At 38.0% G+C, this 9,868-nt stretch overlaps 1 protein-coding gene across 3 annotated transcripts in view; it reads right to left on the reverse strand.

Moving 5' to 3' along the window:
* The window catches only part of LOC146480758 (uncharacterized), a 10,242-nt gene extending 524 nt beyond the window's left edge, over nucleotides 1-9,718 (reverse strand). Inside the window, exons 1-9 of one of the 3 annotated variants that reach the window (XM_085109097.1) lie at nucleotides 8,569-9,718; nucleotides 7,923-7,987; nucleotides 6,674-6,812; nucleotides 4,998-5,079; nucleotides 3,810-3,867; nucleotides 2,879-2,906; nucleotides 2,735-2,794; nucleotides 1,736-1,873; nucleotides 1-865 (exon numbers count right to left, since the gene is read on the reverse strand). The exon at nucleotides 1-865 is cut by the window's left edge and continues 524 nt beyond it. In XM_085109097.1, the coding sequence (XP_084965223.1) occupies nucleotides 613-865; nucleotides 1,736-1,873; nucleotides 2,735-2,794; nucleotides 2,879-2,906; nucleotides 3,810-3,867; nucleotides 4,998-5,079; nucleotides 6,674-6,812; nucleotides 7,923-7,956 (792 nt within the window). In that variant the 5' untranslated portion in view covers nucleotides 7,957-7,987; nucleotides 8,569-9,718 and the 3' untranslated portion in view covers nucleotides 1-612. Of the gene's footprint in view, nucleotides 866-1,735; nucleotides 1,874-2,734; nucleotides 2,795-2,878; nucleotides 2,907-3,809; nucleotides 3,868-4,997; nucleotides 5,080-6,673; nucleotides 6,813-7,922; nucleotides 7,988-8,152; nucleotides 8,493-8,549 lie in introns of those variants that run through there. The other 2 variants (XM_085109099.1, XM_085109100.1) reach the window with 2 other exon arrangements.
* Between the last annotated feature and the right edge of the window lie 150 nt (nucleotides 9,719-9,868).

Below are 9,868 nucleotides of genomic sequence, written 5' to 3' on the forward strand. Positions count from 1 at the left end.
ATTTACTTTACATCTGACCAAACTAAACTTGTTGATCCTATAAAACTATTTTCATTTCATTTTAGCTACTAAAATATAGTTCTCGTTCAAGGGACCCATTTCAAGCTTTCCTGTGTGTTCCTTTTGACAACTGCTTTCACCAGGAGAAGACTGCCGTAAAGAGGGACTGTTCACGTTAAAACGCAATATTTTTCATGCAACTAGACAGCAGATATCAAAAGGTAGTTGGTGAATTCGTCCCATATAGAGCGGTTTTCAATCGAGTGTTGTAAAACCAAAACCAAAGTAATTACTCCGGCCAATCACAGCAGGTGCAAACAGCGCAATGAACCAATCAGAATTCAAAGCAAATACATGAAACCGGCGCCAAGCGCGGGAAAACACGTGCGAGCGAGGCACGATTGGTTTGGGTTTTACATCTTATTGGTTGAGAAAGTGGCGCGAGTTTTATCAACCAATCACCGAGCGTAGTGATGCAAAACCAAAGCAAAAACGCAATTACTTTCGACACTCAATTGAAAACCGCTCTAAATCTCGCTTCCTGTTAATACTGAGCATTTTGTTTCTTCATTGCTGATAAGTGACTGCATGCAGTTCATCCAAAACGCCAATCTAGGCTTTCTCAGGCTGCACGGCCTCTCGTTCATCAGCATATAATTCTTTCAAAAGAGGCTTGAGTGCTTTGTTGCATCCCTTGGATGTTCCCAGGTAAGACAAAATGGCTTTTTTGACGTGAAATCGTGACTGATCTGGTAAGCCCTTCAGCTCTGTTAGGTTCATTCGATTCCAGTCGTTCATCGTTCTTGTGTGGTCTTTTTGCATTCTCTTCTGCGCTTTGGTTTCTTGGAGGCGTTGAATGTCACCTCTGATAAATAAATCAAATCAAAACAATACAATGGGTAAATTCAAAGCCGAGTGTAGGTTTGTAATTGCATTGGTGTGCAGTTCTATTAGACCGGCTATACGAAAAATTGCAATTGTAGTTCTATTGGATTACGGAAACTTCAATGCGGAGTACTCCACATTGTGTCTCCCTACCCCTTCCTCCAGGTGTTTAAATGAGTACCGGCGGAAAACTGCTGGAGGTACAGTAATCCCCGCGACTGACCAACATCCAGTTCGGACAATTCAGGAGCTGAAGGTAGCAAGCAATAATTTAATTGCTACAGAAACCGACCTACGATCTAACCATGTGGACCATCGAAGTGTAATTTCTTAGTACACTCAGCAAGACTTATAGCCCGATTTCTGTGCATCAAGCATCCAAGAGTATTGTTATTTTCCTTAATTGAGATGCTAGTCTATCGCAGTGTTATCGTCAGTAGAGCTTTGGTACCCGTTTATTCACCAAATTAAAGAAAGAAACTCTGCCATGAGATTGGAGTGTCGTGGGTTCGATTCTCCTTCAGGCATGTAATCTATCTGACATTTTGTTTAGTTTCTCTTGTGATGCACATCAAAGTTCACCTCTCTGAAGATGGAACTTAGAACATTCCTTCCTAACCTCGATGGTCCGACGCGCTAACCACTAAACCACCCAAATGCAAGTGTACCATGAATAGAATTCCGAAGATCGTCCGATGACTTGCGAAGATTGCCGAAGATAGTTCCCAAGGCACTCCACTGCGCGAGTTTTCGTTGAAAATAAGACAGATTTCCATCCCTCTAGTTGGCTTCATTCCTTGTTTAAAGGATTAACTTTAATAAGTCTTAAAAAAGCGGATTTTTTCCTTACCTAAATGGCTGTACATGAGAGTAGTTCATATTGAAGTGCTGATATTGTTTTTGCTGGAACCTGGGATAAGTTACTTTCGGAATCGGGGGAAGTCTTGTACTGCCTTGTTTGCCGTCCTTGCCAGATATGTTCTTGCTCCTAAGAAAAGAACAGGTTGAATAATAACTATTTGGAGTAACATTCGGTTTATTGTAGAGGCATATTACCGTCCGAAGGTAATATGCTTCTGATTTATTGTATATCATGAATTTGACTTCGTTTCGACGTAGCGGATTTTGATTGGCTTCCGTGTGTTAGATTTAATTGGCGTTGCGTTTGGCAGTAGAGATTTGGTTAAAAAGTGTTATATAATGGAATTTTTAAAATAACACCAAAGACAGCAGAGCGAAATAACAGCCAGAAAAGGCGTGTTCTCTCGCGTATTTTAGAATTTTAATGTATAGTATAAAGTGCCATAATTGTTAAGCGCCATTTAATTGGCTACAAGGAAATAGTGCTATAGAAATAAAGCATTATCATTATTATTCTTATTCTTATTCTTATTCTTATTCTTATTCTTCTTCTTCTTCTTCTTCTTCTTCTTCTTCTTATTATTATTATTATTATTATTATTATTATTATTATTATTATTATGTGCAGTTGATAAACGTATGGATGATAAAATAGAACCACATACCGCGCGCAGCGTAACCTATACGATCTGAAGGAACTATAAAAAGAAAACTGCTGAGTTGAAAAAAAAATTGGCGATAAAAGATCATCATCAAATCAGCCAATCAGGAGCAACCTGTTTAAACTTGTTTTTGAAATAGACGATAAGTACACGATGAAAATTCTCGGAGTACATATCATCTATTTCATAGTACTGGGTAGTTGGGCGGCTGGCTGGTTCGCTTAACTTGTTTTTGTTCTGGTTACTATTTAAAGCTGAGTTCTGATTGGTTCATGATCGAGTGTTGCGATTGGTCAGTAAATAAAAACAAAACTGAAGATACACACCAAATTTGAGGCTTGTAAAAGCAGCGCGGTACAACTGAGTCGTACATCGGGCCTGGGAAACTGTAAACAATTATAAAATTACAGTCAGTGTCGTGGCAAATACATTAAAAGGAAAACCAACTCATCAATAAGTTGTGAACTTACTGATCCATTCGCCATGACTCATCTGGATCTGAAATTAAAAAAGAAACAAAACATCGCTGATTCAGTTGTACTCTCAACCAATGAGAAGCAAAACCAAAACCTGTCACCACCAAGATGTTCCAAAAAATAATGTTCAAGTCTAATTATGCGTACGTAGACATCGACCAAGTACTGTTTACTGAGCGGTAAGTTAATATCAAATTTGCAAAGTATGAGGTATCCTCCATGTTCAATGTTAGATTTGAGAAGAAGATTTTCTTTCAATCGGCTTGCTTGTCTGCGAAACCGGATCTGGAAATGACTCCAAAAGCAATCTATACCGTCATGCTGATGTCATATGTTTCGTTACCGACAGTGTGAACGGATTTTGGGTTTTCTCTCACACTCATGATATATAGAATTCGTTTCGTGTCACGGCCAAGTCATCTATTTTGAGTTTCATAAAGAACTTTCTCACCGCTCACGATGTCTACGACTGAGTATTGTTGAGGTTTATAGTGAGCAGGGCCCGGTTGTTCGAAAGGTCGATTAACGCTAATCCATGATTAAAAGATAACCGAGGTTTTCTGCTCGCTCGTTAAAAAATGTTTGTAAAAGCTAATAAAGAAAAGTCTACGTCAAAACTGAGGGACAAAAATCTTTTGTAAAAATCTCTTTTGATTAGTAATTAAACTCGAGTCAAAATTCATGTTAACCCTGGATTAGCTTAATCGAGTTTTGAACAATTGCGCCTGTGGTAAATCCTTGTTAGCTACTGTCTTGTCCCCAGTCGTCTCCGCCGAAGAAAATAAATTAAAAATAATGGCGCGAAAAGTGGGGGCGCTCGTTCCCAGGTCATCCTGATCGCGCTCCGCGCTCAACTCGAAAAGCCTGTGAAGGAGGCAGTGTTGGTTATTGTTCGCTGTTCTTGTGGGTGTGATAAGCCTCTTACCTACAAGCTTGAGAGTCGTGGCTCTTGTACCCCACCCCGGCCGGGGAACATAATCAATCTGGAGAGGTGACAAAAGGCAAGAAAATGTAAGTCATAGAAAGGAGACGACTTGAGGCAAGTCTACGTTTACAAGTCATACTATTGCGTTATCGTTGGACGTAGAGACTGATTAAATCTCTTAGAAAACATATAATATAACAAAGAAGCAAAAAAACATGATGATCTGTGCTCTTTTTTAAAGTTGCATTGTTTTGGTGAAATAAAAATAAGTAAATAAATAAATGAATACAGATGCTGCCGTTTTACCGTGACGAATCTCAATCGGCACTCTGGTTTGACCTGCATGCACTCACATGAACTTGATGAATGACGCTTCACTGTGGTTGCGTTCGATTTTCGCGTTTTGTTAAGAAAATTTGACAAGTTGTAGTTTTTTACATGTAAGCGGGATGGATTTCAGGGGCACCCAACGGATCATTTCGGTAAATTGTCTGTTCGGAAGGCCCTTAATCCCCTACAATTTTCTAAAAATAATTTTCGCCTCGAACTTTCGGTATATGGGAAATTTATGGCCTGGTGTTTTCGGATTGATAAAAATGTCGTTTCGGGTACCGAAAAAAGGTCAGCTAAGATTTTCGGAAAGGAAATAAGACCTAAGTTTTCTAGGAAATGGACAAAAATGCCCTAGTATTTTCGAAAAGACTCAAGTTCCCCTAGAATGACCGAATAGATAAAAATATTATAGGGCGGCCTGAAATGAACCTACAGAGCTTTAAAGGCACTCCAGATAGCCTAAAATAGCGTCTCAAAGGATCTGAGAGAAAACTCCCATTGGGTGCCCCTGGGATTTGATCACGAACGATCGCGATCATCCGCGATCACTTGGCAGGAGTCCTACCTGGCACCTGATCGTCGAAATTGTGGCTCTCGTTTGTATATAATCACACAACTTTAGACGATTGAATCTGATATGCTCCCCAATTGTTTTATCCAAAGAGTTTTCAGTTTCAGATCACATTAATGTTGATTCATCACAACCCATTTCTGCCGTATTTTTAAAGTCGCCTGCATATTTGATCACGCAGTCCATAAGAAAAGTCGCAAATTATAACTGATATGAAATGAACACCTTTATTTAAACAGGGTAGCCACTTCAGGACATATCAAATGATAACTTGTTACTATTACCTGGTCATTTATCATATAATTTACGATGTACTTGTTGTAGTAAGGAGACAAGTCGTTGAAAATGTCGGGAGTGTAGGGCTTTCTAGAAACGTAAAAGGAAAACAACAGTTCATGTTAAAAATCATGCGGCCATGGAAGATTAACGAGAAAATGAGTAAAAATATTACAGGTGCAATCCAATCATCTCTCATGGTCAATTCTTGAGATCTCGTGATGAGTTTTTGAAAACTATAAAGCTGCCGAAGTTTGATTATTTAGGCGAAATTAACTAAATGATAGCTACTGACGAGTACCTTATTTTTACCAATTTTCGCTTTTGTCGCGATTTTAAATTTAATACTAGTTTGCGCGAAATTTAGTACCATATCATATAACAAGTTATAAATTATAACCGGGCCTTGTGGTGAATTGTTCTGAATTAAAACTGTAATTATTTGTCCTTGAAAAAATCTTTCCGGTCTTGTTTACGACTAGCACGCTTTCTCTTATTCACTGTTTTCTTCAATTTGTAATTCGGCCAAAACCCAGTCATCAGTAAAAGTTTCCATTTGTGGACTCTTTGTAGTTAGATTGAACCAGAACTGTAGAACGCCGGTACAAGTTGTATCTTTATACTTTGCGACAAGTACCCTCAGCTCAGGGTTTAAGAAAAGAAAACACTGACAAAATCGCGATATTTAGAACCCTTTTGCCCAAATTTTTCTTCCAATCACGAAAATTAATACTCGAGAAATTTTCGCGAAATTAAGTACGCGCGAAAATTAGTAAGAATAAAGTACTTTTCTTTGTGTACTGTGAGGTAGTAACTTTTCAGATCATGGATGAGATACTTAAATTCAAGGTTGCCTCAGCTAATACAATATGACCTGTCCAAATGCTTTTGCTGAAAATTTAAGTCTCAGAAAGTTTTAGGAAACCGGGAATCTTCAGTTATTCCTCGAATTTGGCTTTACGAAAATGCCGGCTGATTTATACCGCGTATTTTTAACGAGATGCTTTCCCCTTCCGAAAACGCTAAAAAGAATTACTTTTCCAATGTTACGAAGTTTTGAGCTGAAAATTTGCCGAGGAAAACTATAGATTTTCGTTGAAACTAAATCCGAATTTCTGACGCGATCGAGGCATTCCGAACAGATATCCAACAAAATGTTGCATGGCCCTTAAGTTTGACTATGTAATTAGTGACAGCTAATTATTTTATTTTATTTGACTTTTTCCCTTTAATGAATTAAGTACCACACATTATTTACAACACTACCAATGCTTACAGTACTAACATTATTTACAAAACTAATATTTCTTGCAATACCGCAACACCATTTACAATATCGTAACTTTACTTACAATACTAACTTAAACACAGCACTTAACAACGTATGCTAGCTATTTTAAAATACATACAATTATTAACTATTTGCATCGTTTTCTACAGCTTGTCACTAAAGGCGAAACGAGAGCACTGTACCGTTATAAACCTATAAAGTACATAAAGCGTACAGTGTATATTTTTTCCATTTAAGTTTGTGACTGGACTCGTTCTTATTTGACTTGGTCATTCGCCATTCTAATCGATAAACGAAGTGAAAGCTAACGAGTACTACACTTTCTGATACTTTGAACTGTTTGTTACTTCTTGTTTTCACTATTTTGAATATTTAAAAGAATTTTCTACTTACACTTCCGGTTTGCTCACTATTGTACTGTTGTCAGTCATCTCTTTTCTGACTCGATGCAGTTCACACAGCATCTGAGAGCGCCTTTGCTTCCCTTTATCACGGGGGGACTGGGACTGACTGTCTGCTTCTACTTCAGTTTCTGTTCGATCAGGAAAAAAAGAAGGCAACACAGATTGAAATATAAAATAGGACGTTTTTATTGCAGGTACAAATAGGAGAAATGAAAAAAGTAAAAAAACTCGTGGCAACTGGTGCGAAAGCTAGCCTGCGGCACAGGCAATGCGAAAGCCAGCACGAAATTTTAATGACATGAATCTCGCATTTTCTACCGAACCGAATCTATTTCCGTAAAGTCGACAACAAAACATTGGCGCATTGTACATCAATTGAACTCTTTGTGACCGCGGGTTTATCTCGTGCACCCCCCGGCAACTAGAAACTTAAGGGATTTAAAGGTTTCATGGGTGACGTCACTGCCTGAATTAAAACATCTGGTGCTATATGGATTTTTTTAGCTTCTCAGCAAAGTTTGCAAAAAGCAAAAAGAAAAAAAAGTGATTGCGTTGGGGCTCTCTTTTGTAAAAAGTCTCATCGAACATTGATTTTTGGTTTCTCGAGTCTTGAACAGCCGCCAACTCTTGTACTCCAAGTTTTGTGGTTACTTGACGTTCCGAGATGAGGCTACTATTTTCAAGAACGGGTTTACACTAGGATTCTCGACCTTGAATTGTTAGGTGAATTGTTCTGTCAAAAGAGTAGCAACAGCGTAAAACAATCCAACAGGATCTGAACAGAAATTTTCAGAGCAGTATCGGCAAAACGGGATCGCTACATACTGTTTAGATGTTCGATACTTTCCGACCAAGAAACTTTCTTTGCATTTTCTATCGTTTTTCTGTCCGGTAGAGGGATTTGATGCTAGCCGAGGTATTCATTGTTTGTTCTTCAAATTTTTCGGTATTCAAATTTACAAAGAAGTTCTGAGTTTCTCAAACCTTAAGTTCAGATGTAATGTCTTCTGCGTTAGGTGTTAAAAACTGGAATGAACTGGTTTTTCAACATGACGAAAACTTCCCAGGGTATCGGTCGTTTCTATGAACGAGTGAGTCGAAAATTGCCATGCGTTTCTATCGGCTCGGGTATGTTTAGTTTAACAAGTTCTTGATTGTAAACATTTGTCAATTATGGCGCTAGTTCTCAAATATTAGTGAAATTAAACTCTCATTAGTCAGTGTTTGCTATTTCGTACCTTGTGAGTTCTTTTCTTTCACCTCCTCTGCCATTATTCCAGCTTCTTTTAAAACAAACTTTTATCTGCAAATAAATAGATCGCTGGAGATAAAATTCTTTCTTGCTGAGAAGTTCTTTGTTGAAGTGTAAGTGTAATTAAACCTACCAAGCAAACTGATTATTTGTTTGAACTTGCAAACGAAAATAAAAGCTTTAGTTCGTTTTAGAGGCTTCAAGATAAGTACTCACCAAAAGAAAACTCGACAACAAAAAACTTCACAGAAATATTGGGTTTCTGTAAAGCGATCTCTAACTTACCAAGCTTGTGGTTTTCAGGTTACTTTGGTTTCTATGGAAACCACAACCTAACTGGTCCCTTGGCGCTGTTACAGCAATCATAAGCGAATGTATTTGCATAAAACTTGAAATGTAATCAACAATGCAAACAAAGGAATACGTGTTTACACTTATGTCCTTGTATTCGACCGCAAACACGTTTTATTTAGTTTTGAAAGGGAATACCTATTTTAATGTTCTTCTCACACCAACGCACTGGTAGTCCAGACAGACAAAAATTTAAAGAGAGCGCTCCGTGGACGCGTGCGAAGTCGCACCATGTTGAATTTTGCGTGGCACAAGCACTTACGTGGGCGCGTGTTGCTTACCTCTTCCTCACCAGCTGCTATCGTTTCAAGTCAGGCAGTTTTGTTCGACGCGCAACCTAGAAAATAGTTGTTGGTGCCAGTGTTTCGCTTCTCATTCAAATACAGATTCACGTGGGAAAGGATTGCTTCTGGACCATACTGTACTGTGACGAAAAAAAAAAAAAACAAAACAAAACAACGGTGTTAATCACAAAGGATGTCTTAAGTTTTGCTGTCTAAACTCCGGTACTTTCGCTCTCTTGACAACGAAATTAAACAACAATTTTCTCAGAAACACGCCGACGAAAAATTCTTATCTTTTGAATCTCCCCATAACAATATTTTATCTACTTGCTGACAAAAAGTAAAGGCTCGTTTAGTTTTTACCTCCCACCCAATTGTAATACCTTAAATCCAGTTTGCTCTTTCATTACAGTGACTTTCGTTAGCAACACAAGGTTAACAGAAGTTTCGAGTTTCATTTCAACGGTGAATGGTTATTTATATTTCGTACTAATTACAGAACTTTAATTTTTTATTCATAGAAGACATTTCTTTCTGGTTGTCGTTGTCAAGTTCACATGTGTCAAGGAACTGACCTTGACACATTCAACATCCTGAACATGTCAAAACTTTGTTCGCGTATTTTTGTAGTAAAATGTTCGCGTAATAACGGGCTAATTTGCCTTGACTACTTGTAAAAAAAGGTAAAATTTGCCTTTAAACAGAAAAGAAAAGGAAATAAAATTACTCGTTATTCAAAGTACAATGTTTAAACATGTCAAAAATAGCTTTTTCGAAAGCTGGTATATTTTTTGCAATTTTTGGCCTATCGAGCCTCCTTAACCGCCTTGTGATAAGAACTTTTAGTCTGGGAATTTTAAAGAACACAACCTGGATGAGATGTAGTTAAGGTCGTTTCCATACATTGAAATCATATTGTCAATGAAATCATATTGTCAATAAAGATTAAACATTTTGACACGTCCATAAGCTATGTTCCGACATTTGGAGGTTAATTTTACCGACCGACGTTTATATGATAGAGTTCGAGTTATCGGCGTATATTTGAGCCAAGGAAAGGTAAAATTACGGCTCTAAAATTATAGTCGACTCCCAATAACTCGAACCTTGAAGGGAAATTGAAAAAGGTTCGAGTTATCGGGAGTTCGAGTTATCGAGGGTAAACTTACAGAGAAAACGACCTGAAAGGAAAGGAAAATTGGTTCGAGTTAGCGCGAGTTTCGAGTTAGCGAGGGTTCGAGTTATCGGGAGTCGACTGTAGTTCAAGTTAACGGGTTTCTACTGTGTGTACAACTCT

Source organism: Pavona decussata, unplaced genomic scaffold (genome assembly GCF_977016875.1).
Source record: "Pavona decussata unplaced genomic scaffold, jaPavDecu1.1 SCAFFOLD_52, whole genome shotgun sequence".
NCBI lineage: Eukaryota > Metazoa > Cnidaria > Anthozoa > Scleractinia > Agariciidae > Pavona > Pavona decussata.